At 50.7% G+C, this 21,152-nt stretch overlaps 3 protein-coding genes across 3 annotated transcripts; 2 read left to right on the top strand and 1 right to left on the bottom strand.

Moving 5' to 3' along the window:
* Positions 1-118: 118 nt before the first annotated feature.
* N7537_008805 (AAA family ATPase midasin) lies at positions 119-14,881 on the bottom strand (the record flags this gene model as incomplete). Its single annotated transcript, XM_056899859.1, has 1 exon — positions 119-14,881. The coding sequence occupies one exon, from the start codon at positions 14,879-14,881 to the stop codon at positions 119-121; it is 14,763 nt and encodes a 4,920-aa protein (XP_056751935.1).
* A 246-nt stretch (positions 14,882-15,127) lies between these two features.
* On the top strand, positions 15,128-19,070 carry N7537_008804 (uncharacterized protein; the record flags this gene model as incomplete). The annotated part of the gene is made up of 9 exons (XM_056899858.1): positions 15,128-15,249; positions 15,305-15,834; positions 15,893-15,996; positions 16,047-16,199; positions 16,253-16,367; positions 16,417-16,508; positions 16,560-18,012; positions 18,232-18,437; positions 18,489-19,070. The coding sequence occupies 9 exons, from the start codon at positions 15,128-15,130 to the stop codon at positions 19,068-19,070; spliced, it is 3,357 nt and encodes a 1,118-aa protein (XP_056751934.1).
* A 796-nt stretch (positions 19,071-19,866) lies between these two features.
* Positions 19,867-20,921, top strand: N7537_008803 (uncharacterized protein; the record flags this gene model as incomplete). Its single annotated transcript, XM_056899857.1, has 2 exons — positions 19,867-20,363; positions 20,417-20,921. 2 exons carry the CDS (start codon positions 19,867-19,869, stop codon positions 20,919-20,921), a joined length of 1,002 nt encoding a protein of 333 aa, XP_056751933.1.
* Positions 20,922-21,152: the final 231 nt, after the last annotated feature.

The raw sequence follows: 21,152 nt of genomic DNA, 5'->3' as shown, positions 1-21,152 counted from the left end.
GACATGTATCACGTCTCTAAAATCTATCATGTACAAAAAAGAAATCATCCCAACGCCGTAAAATGTGACAAAATAACTCCAAATAAACAATTCCAACTCCTTTTTATTTTTTGGAGTATCAAGACGACACATCCACAACTTCGGCGAACCATTGCTTGAGTGCAGTAGCCAAAACAGAGGGCAACTCCCTCACATCACGAACAACGAGGTAGTAAGGGAAGGGGAAGTGCTCGAGGTATCGCTTCATCTTAAGCTTCATCTCACCACCAGAACCAGGATCGGCCTCGAAGCTGGCCTGCGACAGGTCAAGGATAGAGCTACCCTTAACAGCATCGACGATAATAAAGACAACCATGATACGCTCCTCAAGCGCCTGTCTAACAAGACGGCGAATAGTATCATGGTCTTCACAGATACCATCAGAGATAATCAACTGAAGCTGCCAGAGATCGCCAGAGCCAGATCCAGGCGAGCGCTTCCAGCGAGCCTCGCGGAAGAGAGCGATAGAATCAGCAATCAGCTTGCGGACATTGGTACCAGTTTGCTGGTAGCTGAAGTGCTGGAAGACCTGGGAGCCGGCCTCGGAGGAGAAGGGCTTTCCGAACTCATGGGCGACGCGAACATGGTCTTCATTACCGAAGCCAAGGACACACAGGTCGCCGGCTTCCAGCATGCTCAGACTCTTCGCAACAAGGGCGAGGGTCTCGAAGGCGAGCTGGCCACTGCCACTTTCCAGCATGGACTTGCTGTCGTCGACAGCCAGCATGATCTGGTAGTTACGCTTTGAGGGGATAGAGCGGCGCATCCAGATCTTGTCGCGCTTGTACTGGGAAGCGATGTAGGGGATGATACGCTTGATGTTCAGCCGCTTTCCGGTACGGAAGTCACCGCGGAGCTTGGTGGCCATTGTGGGGGCGAGGATGAGACGGAGTTGTTCGGTCAGGGAGAGGGAGAGATCATTTGTGGCGGACTCGTAGTGTGACCAGAGGCGGCGGGCTTCGTCTTGTGGGGTTAATGGGGGGAGCGAAGAGGAGAGGTGGATCGCTGCGAGTTGCGAGTCAACTTCGTCGAGCTCCTCGTCCACTTCTTCGGTACCCTGTGCTCCGTCTGCGCGATCGTGAGAGGATTGACCGCCAGGAATGAAGGCGCCGGCGGACTCGCCATCGGTGGGAACGGTCTCACGGTCAATTTGCATCTCATCCTCAAGCTGGTTGTCCACAGCATCTTGCTGCTCGTCCGACACGTCTGGGAGAACATCGTTCTCACCAGGCTTGATGTCAGACTCCACACCCTTGCTTTGGTCGAGGGCTTGCGTTTGGTCGTCGTTTGCTTGTCCAAGGGCCTGGGTGTCTGCGGCATCTTCGTCGTCCTTTAGGTGTTCGAAGTCTGCGTCGGCCATATCGGTGTCTTCGGGCATAGCCTGAGATTCCTCTTCCTGTTGGGACGGATTGAGGATCTCCTTTTGTCGTCTATGCCATTGCTCAAGGATATCACCGAGCTTCTTGAATGCCTGCATCTGAGGTTCATCTGGCCCTTGATCTTCGCCACCGGCAGCGTCTCGGCTGGGCTGGCTCTCCTCGCTGTCCTTGGCAGCACCTGTCTGTTGGTCGACATTGGCACTGGGATCGGTCGAGCCGCTCTCCTGCTGAGCGTCACCCGAGGCACCCTTTTCTTCATTTTGGTCTTGCTCAGCTCCGAGCCCGCCAGTGACAGCTTCACTAGGAGCGACGTTGTCACCTGCGGTATCATTCTCATCACGTTGTGCGAGGAAGTCGTCTTGCTCAGGCTCCTCGGGATCTTCGCCGCCAGCTTCCTCTTCCTCTTCTTCTCCGGCTTCGCCTTCATTGGTTTCCTCCGCGTCATCGGCCATTTCTTCATCTTCCTCGCCTGGCACTTGATCCTCTGGGGCTGCCTCGGCGTCTTCTTCACCGGCATGATCATCGGCGTCTTCGACCTTCCCTTCTTCGGGGGCAGGACCGAAATCATCGTCAAGATCATCCATCTCATCGTCATCCTCCCCATTGTCGTCCTTTCCTTCACCATCATCAAGTTGCATTTCCTCGGGAAGTTCAAGTGTTTCTTCTTCCTTTGCTTGAGGATCGGTGACATCCATTTCCTCGCGGCCAACTGCCTCGCCCTCGTCTTCGGGGGCCTCCTCATCTTCTGTTTCTTCTTCCTCTTCCTCTCCCTCCTTTTGCTTTTCTTCACCCTTTTCACCATCCTTGTCACCCTTCTCTTCCTGAGCAGCAGCTTGTTGCTCGGCCTCTGATTGGCCCTTTCCTTCTTCGTTTTCGGTATCCTTCTGCTGCTCATCGTTACCACCGTCCCAGAGCTTTTCGTCCACAGCACCTGGGTCAAGATCATCAACGCTTCCTGTCTCTTCGTCGATATCGTCATCTCCTTCGTCGGCACTGTCGTCGTTCTCCTCCTCATCGTCCTTGCGATCCTCGGCATCACCTTCCAACTCTTCCTGATCCATGTTGACGGCGTCCTTGGAATCATCCATCTCATCATCGCCGTCCTCCTTCTTGTTCTCTTGCTGCGCCAGCTCAGTTAGATCTTCATCATCTCCAACATCTTTGCTGATATCTTCCGCGCCTTCGCCTTCGCCGAGACCTGTTCCACTTTCCATCTGGCCTTCCTTGCCTTGATCTTGGGATGCTTCGGCAGGACTACAGAAGCCTTCGGAGGCGACCTGCTTGAAGGTCTTGGTCAGGATGTAGGATGTCTTGCAGATCTCGCGATGAACAGCAATGAACCGATCAGCCAGATCCCGGCAGATTTGGTAGTATCTGTTGGCGATAGGCAAGATACTGGTGATCAGTGCGGCGGCAACGGAGAGGCCGCTAGGGGAGTGGTCTTGCAGGCAGTGTAATTGATCAAGGACCTTCTCCAACGCACTGGTGATCTCGGTGAGATGGACAGCCTTGATACCGCGAGAGAAGAACTCATCACTCCTCGACAGCAATCCATCAAAGGTGATGGCAGAAGGCACATCCTTGAGCTTCTGGAGGCCAATGAGCATTTTGTCAATGGCTGTCAGGAGGCTGCCATCGAAGGCTTGGATGGATAGGGTGTTCTCGTCATCGACCTCAGGGAGAGCAGCGATGTGTGTATTGACCCAAGGTGTGATCTGATCCAACGCAAAGGACAGATCAGGGCGAGCTTGGCTCCATTGCTTCAAGTCAGCAGCCAATTCATCGAGTGAGGATTGGGTCTGCTGCGCGATCTCGTGGTTTGCGTTAGACGCAATCCTGGTGGGAAGCATGGGAAGGGCTTCGTGCGACTTGCGTAGGCTGTCGAAGGATGCCTTTTTGGCGCGGAGCTGTTCCACAATCTTAGATGCATCAATTCCTGAGAACTTAGAATGCACTCCAATGATCATCGCAGCCAGTCCAAGAATAGGAGCCAACCAAGCCACGATTCTGGCCAGATTGGTTCGCTCCTCCAATGCAGAAGCATGGTCTTTCGACAGGGAGTTCGAAGCCGCCGTCCAAAGGTTCTGCACCTTGTCAAGCGTTGACTTCAACTTGCCCAAGCCTGAGAGGGCAGGTGAAATGACACCTCTCTGACGACGGACAGTGAAAATGAGATGCTCAATCGATCCCATGCTCCTGTGGACCTCGACATTGCTTAGCTCCTCGGAATAGTTGCGAGACGCTAGGCGAGTCTTAGGCAGGAGATCCAGAAGTCTGTGGAAGTACCAGTCGGCACTCTGAACTGCAGTTGAGGTAGCAGCACCAGCCTCAAAGGCGGCAGCAGTGGCCAGAACTTGCGGAACCGTTTCTTGTGTTTCGATCACACTCGATCCAGCATTACGTTTCACGCCCATCTCATAGAGTTGCTTGAGGGTCTCAGCATAGAGACGGCGTTTCTGGGACTTGAGGTGCTGGACGTCGTCCTTATTGTCTTCGTTCAGGACCTTGGGTGTCTTGGACTTGAACTCATTCATGCTTTCAATCACCGAGACAATGAAGCTGTCGAGGTCCTTCGCAATGTCGAACTCGGCTGGAATTGACGAATACAGATTCATCATGTTGCTGGCTGTTCCATCCGGCTTCTGGAATCTGAGAGCTCGAGTGGACCACAGGTTCTTGTCACTTTGGCAAAGGGCCATTGCCTCTGGGAATGTGGCAGTGGGGCGGACTGGCTCTGCTTGGGATATCGAAGTGATCTCCTCGGTGCTTTCTGGAAGGCCTGCTTCAAGGATAGATTGAACCGGCTGGCCAAGGGCTGCACGGTACTTTCGAACCAACTTGAATAGCTTGACGTGTGACCTTCTGGCGCTTTCCTTCAGAGCCACGATGTTGACATCTTTCCAGCTTGCAAGCTGAATCTGCTCCTTGATATCCTTCTCAAGGACGGACCGCTTCTCCGTCAGATACTTGTCCACTCCGGGCTGGAAGGGTCCGTAGTGGTGGAGGAAGTTGTCCAAGGCAGAGACAAGCTTCTTGAGGCAGGGATAATCTGTGGTGAAAACTTCAAGCAGTGCTTGGAAGTTGGCAACGAGCTGTAGACGGCGAGCAAACTGGCCCGTAGTTGTAGACTTGAAGAATTGCTCCAGGGTTAAAACCAGGTTTTGGGTGTGTTCCGTCATGTCCTGTTCGCCTGCCTCGGCCATCATGATGGGAGCGCCGATGAGTGCTTCGTAGGCGATAAACCACCAAGCACTCACCTCGTCCTCGCATCGCTCTTTCTCGATATCCAAGAGTTTGGCCCAAGTTGACAGCTCAAGACGGCGCCAGCTAATGAGAGTGCTTGTAATCTCGTCGTAGACAATAACAGCGGAATATTCTCGGCTGGCCACGGTCTGCCACTCGTGTACGAGTGAATGAAGCTTTTCAACCTTGGTCATGAACTTGGCAACAGGTTCAGTGTGCTTGAACTGAAGGATTTCCACGCAGCATTGAATGACATCAGCGAGGACAGCATGTTCAGGCCAGGCGGTTTGAATTTGGGCAAAGCGGGCTTGAACAGAAAGTGCAAGCGCAACCAGCTTCCTTGCCTCTCCGAGATTCGAATCAGTGTAGAAGTTGTAATTCTTCTGCTGAGTTTTGGCTCCCTCACCTATGGCATCATCGAGAAGCAGAAGAACTGCAGGAAGATGGGTTTGAGGTAGCATCGGCGAGAATGAGGTCTTGTTGTCAGACCAGATCGAGCCTAAAAGATGGCCTGATTGCTTGACAAAGGTAGTCAATGCAGCTCCACTGCGCTCATTCGAGACGATATTTGCATGAAGCGAAGCAAGCCGGAGAGCAATACTCTTAGGGTCAATGCGGTCAACGCCAGCGGTCGTTTCTGTGTCTTCAACTGATTCTTCATCGAATGTGGGGAAGAGTGCGTGTAGCTCGGCTTCGTTGACTTCTTCCTCTTCTTCCCAGGATCCCTTGAAGCGGTACAATTCTCCCTTTTCGGCCTCTTGTTCCCGATCTTCTTCAAGCTTGGCCTTCCACAGTTGGTGGAAATCGGCGAAAACACGGCGAATGATCTCTCGTCCAGCCTTTGTATTCAGGATTGTGGAATCCGCATCCTTGGCGGCCCAAAGGGCCGACAGTTCTTGAAGGCGCATTTCGTTTGCATTCTTCAGAGTGCCATGGGCCTTGCGATCGTTTTGAGCAAGAACGGGGTGGTGAATACCTCCTAAGAAGGGCGTGCGCTCGCTCAGAGACTGAATATCAGGAATATCGCCGGACTGTTCCGGTTGGCTAGAGGCCAGGAATACACCAAGGTCCAAAAGCTGCAAGAAACGAACCACAGGTACTGTGATATCATCATAAGATCTGTAGTGAGTGCTGAGACGGCTGCTCAGTTGTTTGATGTTATTGCGCAGAAGCTGGATCATGCCTTGAGACTGTGAGGATTCGGCAGAGCGGACCATTTGCTCGGGGTCTCGCTTCAGGACAGAGTTGATCAAGTTGACGAATTCCCCCTGCAAGAGACTCAATTGGGACTGCTGGGGCCGGTTGACCAGTGAAGGAGGTGGAGCGGAGCCCAGATCACGAATTTCGTTGTGCAAAAGCTCAGACCGGAGATTGGAAACCTGGCTGGTGAAAGACTTCTCAAAGGCAAGAATTGCTGCAGACTTGGCGGTGTATTCTTGCAGGCGTTGAGAGTGGCGTTTGCGCTGAACAACGAGACCGAGAGAAGGGTCAAATGTCTTGTCAGGCACGAACAGACGCAGAAGAATGACAGCTAGCTGTACCGCTGCCAGACCAGTGGTTTGAATGCTCTGCTGCTGGCTTGATGGCTGTACTCGCAGGGATGAAATCAGGGTTGGTAGGGCCTGCTCAGCGAGGGGCTTGAGGAAATGAGCATCTGGCAAGCTTTGGTCCAGCTCAACCTTGATAGGTGGCTGTTCAACACAAAGATCGCCATTTTGGATTGCCTGCAGTACCGAGATGAGACGCTCGGCTGAGCGAGGCTCGAAGAACTCCCGATGACAGGCCACCAGCTCGGCTGTGAGCTTGGCGATAGTACGTCTGAGCTCCATGGACTGATCTGTTGTGATCTGCTGAGTGCTCAGAGAAATAGCCTTGGAAAGAGCTTGTTTCTCTGCCTCGAGCATGTCCATCTGTCCTAATTTTGTATTGCCGATGGCTGTCAGCCTATCCAATAGAGACAGAGAGACAATGCCACCGGTAGCAAGCGCAGACTCGGATTTGCTTAAAGAGCCTGCAAATAGCGAGATTCTATGAAGAATATTTGGCACATCGCTCTGGAAATTCGATGCGTCCAACGGACGGGCTGCACGACCAGCGAGAAGTGGCACGACTGTTTGAATGACCTTGTCATTGACTGGGTTCCGGAAGAACGAGGAGATGTCGTGGTACTGGCAAAGAGCTTCGAAATCGTCGGCAAAGTATGGATACTCGGTTGACTCTGAGCGTTTAACTGCATGAGATAGCTCAGCCACAGTTTGTTTGATACCCTGAACAAGTACGTCACCATCAGCGCCATCCAAAAGGATGAATCGCTGGGCATCAATCAATGAATCGCGTACACGACTCAATTGAGACAATTCCACACGGGTTTGCAAAGCCAAATTTGTGAATTCAAAGACTGTTGACTCCAACTCGGTCAGGGAATCCAACTTGTCTTGGGAGATAGGAGTGACATGTCTCCAAGAATCCCAGATTCTTTGCATACTAAGACCGGTTGTCAAAGCCCAGCCTTCCTGGAACCGATCCAGAGCTTGTGACAAAGCGACTTGAAGCGGTTTGAGGAGAGGTGACGAGTCGAGCAACGACCCGCAAATCTTCCGGCCCATCTGGAGGTAGACTTGGAATTCTCCTTCGTCAACCTGGCTCACTTCTGTGGCTCTGTAAATGTCCCAGCACAGACAAATCACGGTCCGAAGGGCTGTGATTATGACAGGGCCTTGGAGGGAAATTTGATCCAATGACTGAATGTAATCATACAGAGCCTGGCCACAATCAGACAAGAACGACGCAACAGGTTGCGTCGTGTCTTTCATCAACGCAGGGATCCGCTCAGATGCCAATGACCGCTCCAAGCGTGTCATTTGGCTGGGCTTGAGCTCTTTGCCAGATACGTCGGCCTGAATCAAACCTTCCCTAAGGCGATGAATATCAAGTCTCAACTCTTGGAGATAGGCCAAGACAACCAAACTAGACCGGAAATCACTGGTTCCTGCGATAGCGATCAGGGGCTCGTTTGTGAGCGGGTGAAGAGGCTGCAGCATTCCTCGGATACCAAGGTGAGCTCCTCCAAGCACAGTCTCACCGCTGGCGATATCAAGCGGTTTCCATTGGTTGTTGTCATGGAACAGAGAGGCATATCGCTGCAGAAAATTGGATGGCTTCTCCTCTCCGTTGTTTTCGGAGTTGATAACCACATGGTTGCTTGGCGACTGTTGAAGGTAGGCCAGATCCGATGGTGACAGATGATCCAAGCACACCCCGAGAGCGTCTTCGAAGGCAGACGATGGCATGGAGGTATCAAGGTTCCAAATATGGCGAAGTCGATAGAGGAACGATTCGCAGGTGTAGGATGGGCCTATGGTAGGTTGGGTATCTTGCAGCTCGCTTGGCAAGAAGCAGATTTCGGTACAGCGGTTCCTCATAGCACGAGACAGCTCACCATTGCGGGGGTCCATGGTCAAGAAGATTCTGAAGTTGGGATGGGGCGTAATGATCTTAGCAGATCCATCCTCTGTCCGTTGCTCATTGAGAATGAGTGTTCCATTAGGCTCGGTCAAAGAATTCAATCGATCGAGGACAGATGGATTGCACAGGTTAGCATTGTCAAGAATAACCCAGTTTCCATGTTGAACAGCCTGAGTGAGAACACCTTCTGTCCATTCAAATCCAACCTTCATTTTATCTGATTGTTTAATAGCATTCAACAAGGTCTGGGCTCTCTCGAGGAATTGTTGGTAAGCGGGGTCAGAAGAAGACTGGCAAAGGCTGGAAAGCGAGGGGATGACATTTTCCAGCGAGATATCTGCAGACTGGAAATGCTCGCAGATGTGGAGTGCGGAAATCACAACATCAGATACATCTCCTGAAGCAAAGCAGTGGATGAGCTGGTTTCGCAAGAACATCTCAATATCATGGACAAAGCCTGAAACCTCTCTGCGATGGTCGATTTGTTCAAACCCACCAATGAGGTCCATGGTATCAGTGTCAGCACTCAGAGCCAGCTCGACAAGGTTTGCACCGTTCACCGCTGCCAGCTTTCTGATGAGAGTAGTTTTACCACACCCAGCAGGACCAACTAGGATGCTCGGCCAGGAGTTATCGATACACAGGATGAGCGACTCCATAATGTGAAGGTCCTTTGGTAGAATCCTCATGTTTGGCTCGGCCAAGCGCTGCAGCAGAGGGTCACGGGTCAAAATTCCCAGACCGACCTGCAAGTACTCGGGTGTGAGGTTGTGGAAGTAGCTCTTCGTGCCAGTGTCGGAGTCTGTGAAAATACGATCATAAATCTGAGAGACCACATTACGATCCTCTTCGCTTCTGAATCGCTGGCTGATAATGACATCAAGGAAGTGCTTGGTCTGGATCTGCAGGTTTCCTCGATCGGCAAGTTGAAGCCATCGCTGGATATCACGCAGATTGACTTCCCATGGCCCGCCAATGGCTCCCAGCCGACGATCTCGAGTGATCGCTTGGTTCAAGAGAGAAATGAAATCGACCAGTCTCTCGGTCTGCACAGAGGGACTACCAGGGAAAAGCCTAGAACAAATCGTTTTCAAGTCATCATCAGTGAAGCTGTCTGCATAGACCACTGTGAATCGGTTGACGAAAGATGCAGGAAGACCCTTTCTGCCACCACCCTGGTGGTGAGGGTTCTGGGCGGCAAAGAGAACGAAATCGGGATGTCTCTTGAATGTTTGGTCCAGCTCAGCGATATAGACTTGCTGACGATGATCCAGACAAGAGTTAAGACCTTCAAGGACAGATTGCGAGGCCAGGTTCATTTCATCCAGCAGAACCCAGTCACCACGCTGCATGGCTCGTAGGAATGGTGCGTCACGCCAAGTGAATTGCCCGACATCTCCTCCTTCCACTGGAACGTCTGAACCAAACAGATCTGTAAGATCTGTCTGCTCCGAGAGGTTAATTCGAGTGAGAGGTTTGCCGAGGGCTCTGGCCAGAGCCGTCACAAGTGTAGTCTTACCCACACCTGGACTTCCTTCCATAAGAATAGGCTTCGAGGACTGCAAACCACGAGCAATTCTCACAGAGTTGGCAATTGTGGTTGGCGCGTCCATTGTGAACTGAGGATCGGGGTCTGATGTGCCAGCCGTAGGGAGAGCGAATGGCCCGACGCGCAGAACGCCGGGTTCCGCGGAGACAGTAGTCGATTCCCAGTAAATTTTGGAAGCATCGACATTAAATAGTTCGCTCAGCTTGTCGAGGCATGACTTGCGGTTGCCCTCAAGATTGTTGAGGGAAATGGCAAGCATTGCAGCAGGGTTGGCACCCAAGGTGTCGACGAAGACCATCGCGGCACCTTGTACGATAGCAAATTCAATGTCTGCGCTTTGACAAGTGTTGACAAAGTCAACCCAGGCCAGAAGATCACGAATGGAGAGAGATGTGGCAGAGGTGTTCTGGAAGGTAACTTTGAACCACTTGGCGAACTTCAGCATAGCCTTTGCCACACTCGCCTCCTTCAGGCTCAATCTCTGCGAGAGAATTGGCAGGATATCCTCATCATCAGACAGCTGAGGCGCCCAGATTTCAGTCATACGATTGCGAAGAGCAGCCGAAAGCTCACGTTTTCCGTAATCACCACCAGGGTTCATAGTGGATAAGAATTGGAATCCACCATCTGCCACAACCATTGAATCAACGGGGCCTTTTTCGGCGAGAAGAATCGACCTAGCAGGTTCAAGAACACTGTTAAGTCTTTCAAGAACGGAGTCGTCTGCAAGAGAAATTTCGTCAAGAAGGAAGAATTGACCGGCCTTCATTGCGGTGATCAGGCTTCCGTCAGACCATTCAAACAGGGCATTGCAACGAATAGCGTTCTTCTCAATCTTCTGCAAAAGAAGTTGATCCTTGGCTTGACGCTGCTCCACAGTCAATGCTGTGAATTCCTGCTTCAAGTCATCGAATGATGCGCCGCTTAGCTGCCCGTGAAGGAGCATCTGAAGATCATCTACAAGCTGCTTCTCGATTGCAGCCCGGTTTCGGATGGGCCGTTGAGCACCAATCAAGTCACCGGTCTCCAAATTCACATGAGCGTTGACAATGAACAACTCGCGTCGGAAAGCTTCAGCGACGGCCTGGCATAGTTGGGTTTTACCGCAACCTGTTTCTCCGACAAGAAGGACCGGCTCGTTGTTCTTGAGGGCCTTCGAAACGAGAACAAATAGACGTCTCATGGCTTTGGTCCACACAATACCGGCTGGAAGCTCGCTCATCTCAGGAGCATTCTTTTCTAGCTCTGCAGAGCTATACAAAGTATCCTCGTCCAGCTTTACCTTCATCACTTCCTCGATCACAGCCTTAACCGCGGCTTTCTCTTGGGGATTGCGAACACGTTCGCCGAGAAGCATATAACCGTTGACTGCTAGCTGCTCGCGATCATCGGCATCACGAAGAGCCCATCGGAAAAGATCACGCAAAGTGGCGAAACTGTTCTTTTGCTCGAAGAGTCGATTAGACTGGCGCAACAAGGACAATTTCCGGTAGACAGCAACAATCCGTGTACAAAACGAGGGGGCGATTTGAGAACGTTCCTTCAGGATAAATTCCAGCTCGCTTTCTGGAATATCATCAAAATGCAGCTCAAGGAAGCGGTTCCTGAAGGCACGGGACAGGACCTTTCGGCCACCGTACAGACCAGCGGGATTTTGCGTAGCGAAGAGCATGAAGTTAGGGTGCGGGTGAACGACTTCTTGAGTCTCGGGAATGAAAAGCTCGCGGTTATCGTCGAGGAGTCGGTTAAGGGCTTCGAGAACATCAGAAGGTGCCAGATTCAGCTCATCCAGTACAATCCAATAACCGTTCCGCAGCGCCTCCACCAACACACCCTCTTGATAACGCAGACTTCCATCGTCGGTGGAGATGTAAGAACCCAGGTACTCTTGCAGATCTGTATGCTCGTGGTTGTTGATTCGTACAAATTTGTTTCCAGATACCTTTGCCAGGTACTCAATCATACTCGTCTTTCCGGCTGATGTTGGACCTTGGAGCAAAACGGGGAATCGCCGGGTTGAACTGGCCCGGACCAAGTTCTTGAGATTCTTCTCGATGAATGGGGTGATAATGTAGTGGGGTTGCTCCTCCGGAACCATAGGACCGCGGCGCATCCAATAATGCTTGAACTGCACATAATCGTTGCCATCCGTTGGTGGGCGGGGGGTCTGTCCGAGAAGAGACCTGGCGTTCTTCGCGTTTCCGAATATATGAAGCTCAAGCAGAGGAATCAAAGCTTGTTCGGAGACCAAGCTCAGCACGGTCAAGAAACTCATGCTGAAACCCTCAAACATTGCCCTGCGTAGCCCATAGACGTGTGCGTGGTCGATAACATAGATCAAAGCACGCACAAGAGTACGGATACTGAAATGGGGTCGCTGTCCAGCTCCGTCGGTAAGCTTGTTCTCGCTGCTGAGCTTCTTGGTCACCATGTAAAGCTGTGCGAGGTCTGGCACAGCACGCTGGTCACTGATTGTCAAATCACCCAGGTATTTCTGAATCAAGGCCAATAAATCATCCAAATCACTATCAGGCGAGTGTACGTAGAATTCGGTGAACCGGGAACGCAGACCTGGGGGTAGATCTCTCTTTCCGGCATCTGTTGCAGGGTTCATAGCACCGAAGATACGGAATTCCGGGTGGCCAAAGACTCTCTCAACATCGCCAGCCTCGGAGAGGAGAACAGATGGTGTCCCCTCACTGCCATGGTGCAGAAGACTGGCAATATTCTCAAGGGTATCAGGGGAAGCTAAGTTTACTTCATCCAGGAGAACCCATTCGCCGTTTCGCAGAGCTCTCACAATCTTACCTTGGACAAAGGCAAAGGCAAATTTGGCATCACCTTGTGAGACCTGAGCCTCGAAATCTCCGAGTTGGGTCGCGAAGCTCTCCCATCTTTGCCGCAAGTGCTGGTATTTGGGAGAATCTAACTTCCGTTTTTTGGCTGGCTGCTCATCGCCATTCTCGGCTGCGGCATTGGGGGGGTTGAACACGCCGTTTGCAAGACGAACTGCTTCATGCCACAAGGTCACCAATCGTACCCAATTGGAAGATGCGGCACTCTTGGATATCGAGGACAAGAACTTCTGGTTCTTTTTGGCGGAGAATGTCAGTTCAAAGAGCTGAGTGAATTCATCCAGCATTGGAACTGCCATTGTGCGGATGTTGACTGGTTTAAAACCACCCAGCAGATCAGTGCTTTCACTCTGTTGTGACAAATTCACTACTGTGAGTTTCTGGCGCATCAAAGATGCAAGATGCTGGATGACTGTGGTCTTTCCGATACCAGTTTCTCCCACAAGTAGAACAGGTTCTGCCATCTGGATTGACGCAGCTACCTGTTCCATGAGGGTCAATGCCGCTCGAGTAGGAGCAAATCGTGAAGCTGCTGCGGCAAGCTTCAATGCAGATCCACTTGGTACCTTGATCTTATTGCAGGTTTCTCTGCCGAGGACAAGGCTGTTGTTCTTATCGGTATAAGATGGAGTACGTTCATTGAGACAGTACTGCGCTCGCTGGGGAGAGATCTGAAGCGCTTCGGCCACAACGGCGGCGAGAGTGTTCTGCATCGACTTTTCGGGTAGATATTTGAGGAATACGTCAACAATGTCGAGGAATATTTCATCCTCGGTACCTTCTGACGTAGGCTCATAGCCAGTCTTCGCACCCATGCGGTGTAGACGATTGTGCAGACGGCTGCACAACTTGATCAAATCGCGGAAGCCTGGGGTACGACCTTGAGAGCCCTTGATTGCAAGGCTACCATGGAATGCAGAGCATACTCGTCCGTATACGTTCATGAGAGTTGGCACACGAGACTCGAGCAGGGAGAACTTTTGCAGAATGACATCACGCATCTCATCCACGGGAAGAGACTTGACTTGCACTCTCTCCCAAAGTCTACTTCCAAGCATTGAAGTGCTCGGTGCGATCTCCTCTCCGGCAATGTTGTACGATGACTTCATGGTTGCGATGATTTTGAAGCCCTCGGCACACTTGATTCGCTCCCTCCGGCTTGGGATGGTTAGTTCCCCCCTCTCAATGATCGGCAGAATGAGACCCATTACTTCAGATGGAGCACGATCAAGGTCTTCAATCAACACCCAGCGACCTTCGCGTGCAGCCTTGGTCAATACACCAGGCTGCCAAGAGAAGGATCCGGAGGCAGATGAAGTGGCATACATTCCAAGCAGACTCTTCGCATCTGTCTGCTCGTTCAAGTGAAGCGTAACCATAGTTTCAACTTGGCCCATTGTGGCAGCAATGTCGTTAATCAAAGAGGTCTTCCCGGAGTTAGGCAAACCGACCAGCAGGATAGGTTTGTACCCGAGTAATGACCCTGCAATCCGGCGCAGGTTCTCAACCGTGGTCGAGGTCTTGACGACAGACGAAGGAGTCGGGGGCGTATCTTTCAGCCTGGGAATCAAAACTCCGCAAATCTCTGCGGTCTTGGTTGTGAAAGACTCCTGTGTCCTCTCGATCAACGCCAGAGTGTTTATTTCCGTCCTAGCAGACCTCTCGGTCTGGAGAATTCTTCCAAGAGTCTCCCATCGCCGTTCTTCCCACAATCCTAGCACACGGTAATCGATCAGAGTACCTTCCCACTCTCCTTCTATAGGTTCAGACCCAGTATTAACGCGGACCATCTTTTCCGTTGCCGCATCCGCTGCGTGCATATATAAGGCAAAGCATCGTACAGCGAGGTATCGTGTTACTCGGTCTTGGGATTGGAAGAGGGACTGAAGTTGAAGCGGCGAAACGATGGGAGAGAAGGTTTCAAGATCAAACGAAAGAAGTCGGAAGAGGGCGAGGAGTAGAAGTCTAATGCTAGATTGGTCCAACTGTAGCAGTGTTAATTCCTTTGAGACGGCCAATGCCGCCAAAGGTCCAGTCTGTGATGAGGCATATTGACTGGCAAGCGACCGCAGATGCGGCGCAAATGGTAGAATCTGGGCGAATGCCGCTAATACATGAATGTAGTCGGCATGTAAATCTGATTGAAGCCATCGAGCTGCGAGATCGACAAAAATCGGTTCGTAGAGTCTAAAAATGCTCTCCGTAAATTCGTTGTTTAATGCGCCAAGAGCAAGCGCGTGGAGGTGTTGAGTCCCCGAGGCAGTCCGAATGAAAGTCGAGATTCCACTCGGAAGCTGCTCGAGGAGTTCGGACTCAGTAAGAGTCCTCTCATAGACCGGCCTCCGATCCATGTTTAATCCGGTCGTAAGAGAAACTGTGAAGTTTGAAATAAGAGAAGAAATCCCGCTTCATCGGCTTTCGCTCCAACTTTTTTTCTTTCTGCCGCCTGTGGCGCAGCCCCGCCTAGACTTAGCCCCCACCGCTTTTGATCACGGAGCTTGCGCCACACTTGCGCGTCCGACAAAGCTGGCCTTGAAACAAGGTCGTTTTTACGACGAGATGCTAATATCACGAATATCGTGGTTCATTTATGTTGCATGATGCCAATGAGCGGTCAGGGCTCGGGTGGCGAGGGCCAATCCGGGACACAACTAAGAGCTGATCAGGATGTTCTTCAGCCTCAAGAAGTGAATCGGGAAGCCGAGGGGTTAGATGAGCCGTATGCCTTGGAGACTCCACCTTTCGTTATGGTTCTAATCAGGTCATTTATCTAGTATCTCCTTCAAGCGAAAACAAAAACAGCGATCACGGTTCAGTTTGTCCAACCTCCTCTCCCCTCGCGACGGCGGACTGGATACTAGCTTTGGCTCTCCGGCGCCGCAAGGAGGTCAGAACGGCGATGCGTCGCCCCTCGATCCTTATGCGCCGATAGGATTCAATAGCGATGCTGAAGCATCAAAAGATGGTGCGCCGTTAGACTGGTATGTGGAAGGCCCGGGACGACGTGTGGGTTACGACGACTTCACCGCTATCGATTGGATCTACGAGTATACCAAAGAACGGCAAAGGAAACGGCTTCTTTATTCGAGTGGACAGGGCATATTGGGCCATGCTCGTAGACTCCTTGATGCAAGCAATGTCTGGTTGGTGTTGATTGTGACAGGCATTGCTGTAGGAATAATCGCAGCTTCTATCGACATTGCAACGAATTGGCTGGGTGATCTGAAGTCCGGATATTGCAAAAATGGAAGTGGAGGTGGCAAGTTCTATCTAAACAAGAGCTTTTGCTGCTGGGGTCTCGATGGTAAGCCGACGTTGTCAAGTCTCCATGAGTCTCACTGCTGAATTTGGATTGGGTATAGATCACTCCAAGTGTCTGGACTGGACACCTTGGGGGAATGCATTAGGAGCAAACTCCAGTGGAGGAACATATACGATTGGGTACATCTTCTACGTTGTATTTTCGGTAATGATATCTCTATCTCTTACCTCTAGGGCTCTATTGACAATATCTAGGTTTTCTTTGCTGCATGTGCTTGCTTCCTGGTGCGAAATTATGCTGTTTATGCTCGACACAGTGGAATCCCCGAGATCAAGACGATCCTCGGTGGGACTGTTATCCGACATTTCATGGGGCCATGGACGCTTGCCATTAAATCACTGGGCCTAGTGAGTCAAGGTTCTTCTTGTTGTTAGAAGGCATATTTGCTAACAACGATCAGTGTCTCTCTGTTGCATCCGGTCTATGGCTGGGTAAAGAAGGCCCACTTGTGCATGTTGCATGCTGCTGCGCGAATATTTTAATGAAACCTTTCGAAAGCCTGAGAGGTAATGAAGGTATGTTATTAATCCTCTATCTCTCTCCGCGCGTTTACTTATTTCACAGCGCGCAAACGAGAGGTCCTTTCTGCGGCCGCCGCGGCAGGTATCTCAGTCGCATTCGGGGCACCCATCGGGGGTGTTCTGTTTAGTTTGGAGGTATGAGCTATTGTCGATCTCGTTCTATCTACTTTACTGATTTTTTCCAAGCAACTGTCATATTATTTCCCCGACAAGACTATGTGGCAAAGCTTCGTCTGTGCTATGGTCGCAGCTGTTACTTTGCAAGCCTTGAATCCATTCCGGACAGGTAAAATTGTGCTGTATCAAGTCACCTACACTCGAGGCTGGCACCGCTTCGAAATTATCCCATTCATTATTCTTGGCATCATTGGCGGTCTCTATGGTGCATTCCTCATCCGCCTGAATACAAGAATCACCAAGTGGAGGCGAGCTCGAACTTCCTCTCGACCAATCATCGAAGTGGTCGTCGTGGCTCTCATTACAGCTTTGGTCAACTATCCGAATCACTTCATGCGAGCTCAGAACTCGGAGCTTGTTCAGTCGCTGTTCGCCGAGTGCAACAGTGTGACATATGATCGATTTGGCCTTTGCGCAACGGGATCTGCCTCAATCGGCGTGGCGATCTACCTGGTCGTAGCTGCTTTACTTGCCTTTTTCTTGGCTTCCTTGACATTTGGGCTCGAGATTCCAGCGGGTATTATCCTTCCTTCGGTCGCTATCGGTGCTCTCTACGGCCGTGCTCTGGGCATCATAGTCCGCTTGTGGCAAGAATCTTATCCGCAAGCATTGCTGTTTGTCAAATGCGAGCCAGACATTCCATGTGTCACACCTGGCTTATATGCAATTATCGGGGCTGCTGCTGCTCTTGGTGGTGCTACTCGAATGACTTTGTCGATTGTCGTTATCATGTTTGAATTGACTGGCGCGTTGACGTATGTGATCCCGATCATGATTGCCGTCATGTTGTCGAAGTGGTGTGGTGACATCTTTGGAAAGCGAGGTATCTACGAGTCATGGATTCGACTAAACGAGTATCCTTTCCTTGACCATCGCGATGACACTACTCCGCCAGACGTATCTGCCCACCGGGTCATGACAACCGTGGACGATATCAGCATCATCACTGCCACCGGCCATAATATTGCCTCGATCCGCAGCCTCCTAGCTAACACTACATATCGCGGGTTTCCCATAGTCTCAGACACCTCGAGTCCTATCCTGCTAGGCTACATCACTCGCAATGAGCTTTCTTTTGCTCTGAAATACTCAACCTCTCCTACAACCCGCAACCTCTCCGACGAGACACAGGTTTTCTTTTCGCATCAACCTTTTGCGGACCCTATTGATACCCTTGATCTACGACCTTGGATGGACCAGACACCGATGACCTTGAACAGTAACATCACTTTCTTGATTGTTTTACGGATGTTCCAACGCCTTGGCTTGCGTTATGTGCTGTTTGCCAATAAGGGCATTCTACAAGGACTACTGACCAAGAAAGATGTCTGGTCAGTGCTGAATGGCGTGGAATTTCGCCGAGAAGAAGCCCTTCGAGATGATGAATTCCAGGATTTTGGAAATCGTAATGAGGCTGAAGAGATTGGTCTGCTTGATGGAAATGATACATCCAGTCTTGGTAGTTCGTTGAGGCGAGATTCTCTTTGATAATGTTTGCTACCATCTTGCTCTGTATATTCTGATTCTGTTACTATCTTCACGAATATTCACTCTAAGTAAATGCCAAAGAAGTTCTTACACTAGTTGTAGGTTATTGAAATAAAATTGTGGCTTTGCCCCACCGCCTCCAACCCCACATCTTTCTGTCAATTTTTAAACCTGACCGCCCTCATGTTTACAGCTACCGATCTTCCTACCATTGAAAAAGCCAAACAGTCGGAAGATAAAATGATGATCGATCCTTTTGAGGTGCGCATGCGCTTCACTACGCAGCTGCAGCACCTCAGTGCTGCTGTCACATCGTCGCAGAAGGCTGCCCATTATGCACTGAAGTACCGTGACCTCGATGAGGATCTTCACTCGTGCATCCTAGAGCAGCTTGAACGGGTAAGAGCTCCAATTTCCTGTGTTGATTTACTCTAACATCGTGTATGGTAGAACAACATGAACAATCGCGCGAACATCATGTACTTTATTGAACACCTCTGCGAAATGGCCATCAAGGAAAACTACCTCCCATATGTGCGCATGATGCAGCGAGACATCCTGCGCGTAGTCGACTCCGTCGTTCCCCCCGACGGCACCGGTGCAGCCAATGTCAAGCACGTCCGCCATGTCCTCAACGGTCTCCAGGCGAAGGAAGTTCTCAGCGCCGAAACGGTGGCCGAGATCGACGCCGCCCTAAAAGACCGCGATTCCCACCCCTCCCACCTAGACCTTGAACAGGAGGAAGGCACTGAGGGAGGCAGCAAGTCGAAGTCTGAGAAGCCCCAGCTGCGCCTCGACAAAAAACAAATCGAGCAGCGCATTGAGGAGGACCGTGAGCGTAACAAGCGTCAGCGCGAGAGCATGTGGGCCATGACTGGCAATGATCTCGACGAATATAATCAGATGTGGGAAGAGCTCAGCCCCACTGGGGAGGATGACTTTATCAGATCTCGTGAGGAAGCCCTGGAACGCGCCGAGTGTGTCCGCAAACACGAGGAGTTCTATAAAAACCTATACGGCATCAAGGAGTAACGATTCGGTGGGCATATTGCTTGCTATGCTTTACATTATGATTTCCAGGGTTTCATTTACGGTCTAGGCGTTCAACTCGGGACTTTGCAGCGTTCTGGTCTTTTAGTGGAGTTTATACACAGCGTGGGATCACTTGCATCTGGTTGCACAATATTCAAGGGTCATGCCATATGACTGAATATTCAACATTTTCAACTTTCAATTTCCAGACTTGCCATATTTATTTTGACTCGCTTTACTCCCTTCGAAGGGACTGAAGGATTATTTCGCAGCAGGTTTTATCCCAACAGGCTTGCCATACAATCAGTAAATAGAGGTTATACTTCATTGCATATATATTATTTGGCCCCGCAGCTAAGGATCAGTGGATCTATCAATTCAATTCGAACGAAGAATACCAGGAAAATTGAGTCTTAAACTATAATATACTTTGGATTTGGCTTTGATACTTGTCGGAGACTTACACTGCTTTTATATATTTTTGACCTAGTAGGACAAATTCGTTGTTTGCGCAGATTGGGGCCAGAGGATATTCATCACAAAGCATAAATTTGATTTTCAATACCAGACGGAGAGAACATAATTAATTTAAAAGAAGATAGACACTACTTGCTCTCCGAGCGAAGTAGAAGTAGATGAAGTGAAGTGATAGCGGAGAGTTGCTTATCGTCTCCGCTCTCGGGAAATCCTGATCGCCGAGAGATTTTTTTATTTTTGCTTCACCTCTTGACCAACACGAGGAATCGTTTCCCCCATTCGGGTTTATTACTTTATTTCTCAATTTCCTTTTCACTCTATGTTTACTCACTTGGTCACTGCCGCCAAGGGACTATTTACGCGACAGCCCGAAGAACAAGAGTCCCAACCCGCAGGCACCTCTGCCACCAATCCCAAGATGGTGACAGCTACCCGACGAGGAGATGTTGCGCCCGAAAGTGCGAGTGGAAAGCGCAAAGCACACTCAGCAAGTGCTAGCAAGACCGAAGACCAGCAGACTAAGAGGAGAAGAAGAAGCGACCCGAAGGCTACTGGAATCGATCAAGGTGCTCCGAAACCTACCCCAGCAGAGAAATCTAGCGTAATTGGCGATAAAGCACCTGCAGGAAAGAAGATTCGATTCGGTAGCGAAGAACCCGAACCAGTCGAAACACAACCAGAAGAAATCTCTCAAACACCAACCCAGGACGACGACGAAGATGATAGTGACGATGATGCGCCAGAGACCATTGATAACTCTGCCCAGCTATTGAAAATGAAGGAGCAGGCTAAGAAGCAAGAAGCAGCCAAGCAATTGTACGTGTGATTTCTTACTTTTGACGAAGAATTTTGACTAATAATTTCTACAGAGAAGAGCAACTGAAGAGAGAGAAGCGACGGAAACTCGATGAGCGTCGCAAGCTGCAAGCCAAATCGATTGTTAAGCCCAAAGAGGCTCCATCTGACGACATGCTTTCCGAAAGCACGGCTACTCTCCAAGGCACAACTACCCAAGATGCACGACGAGCCGCTCTTCCTGCTTTGCTTCCCGATGACATTTTGAACGCCGAGTTCGCCATTCGCCCTCCCACACCCCCAGCTGAAGACCAGTTCGCCATCCCGAAGAAGTCAAATAAGTTGCGATTCTTGGATAAGCAGGACAAGCTTCCCAAGGATATCAACATAGGGGATGTTTCTATCCGGGTGCTCGATGCGCCGTCCTCCAAGAAGTCCTCAAAGCCCGCGCTGGCCCCTAAGATTTCCAAGGCCGGACGGAACCTCAAGGGTAGCATGCTTCAGAAGACCCGTACCGTAGCCCAAAGCAATGGGCTCCGACAGAAGGCAGGTGGTCCTTCTGGATTTGTTCGCCGGTGAAATGGAAAACGTTGTACGGCCATTAAAAGCGATTTTTGTTCAGTGTCACATATCTTCAAATATAGCTGGAAGTTACATTTACGATCTGCCAGTTGTCGACGGGGGACATGCTCACTTGCATCGTCTGATGTTCCTCTCGGGGGGTTTCGATGCCCCATTGGCACAAATCGAAAGTCGGTGTCGACTGGACATGCAACCAACCCCGCGTCCACTGCAGCCATTTTGTGATCA

This window comes from Penicillium hordei (assembly GCF_028827395.1).
Source record: "Penicillium hordei strain IBT 12815 chromosome Unknown utg000004l_segment0_segment0, whole genome shotgun sequence".
In the NCBI taxonomy this organism is placed as follows: Eukaryota; Fungi; Ascomycota; class Eurotiomycetes; order Eurotiales; family Aspergillaceae; genus Penicillium; species Penicillium hordei.
Note: the sequence above shows the minus strand (reverse complement) of the source record. Positions and strands in the feature narration are given on the sequence as shown.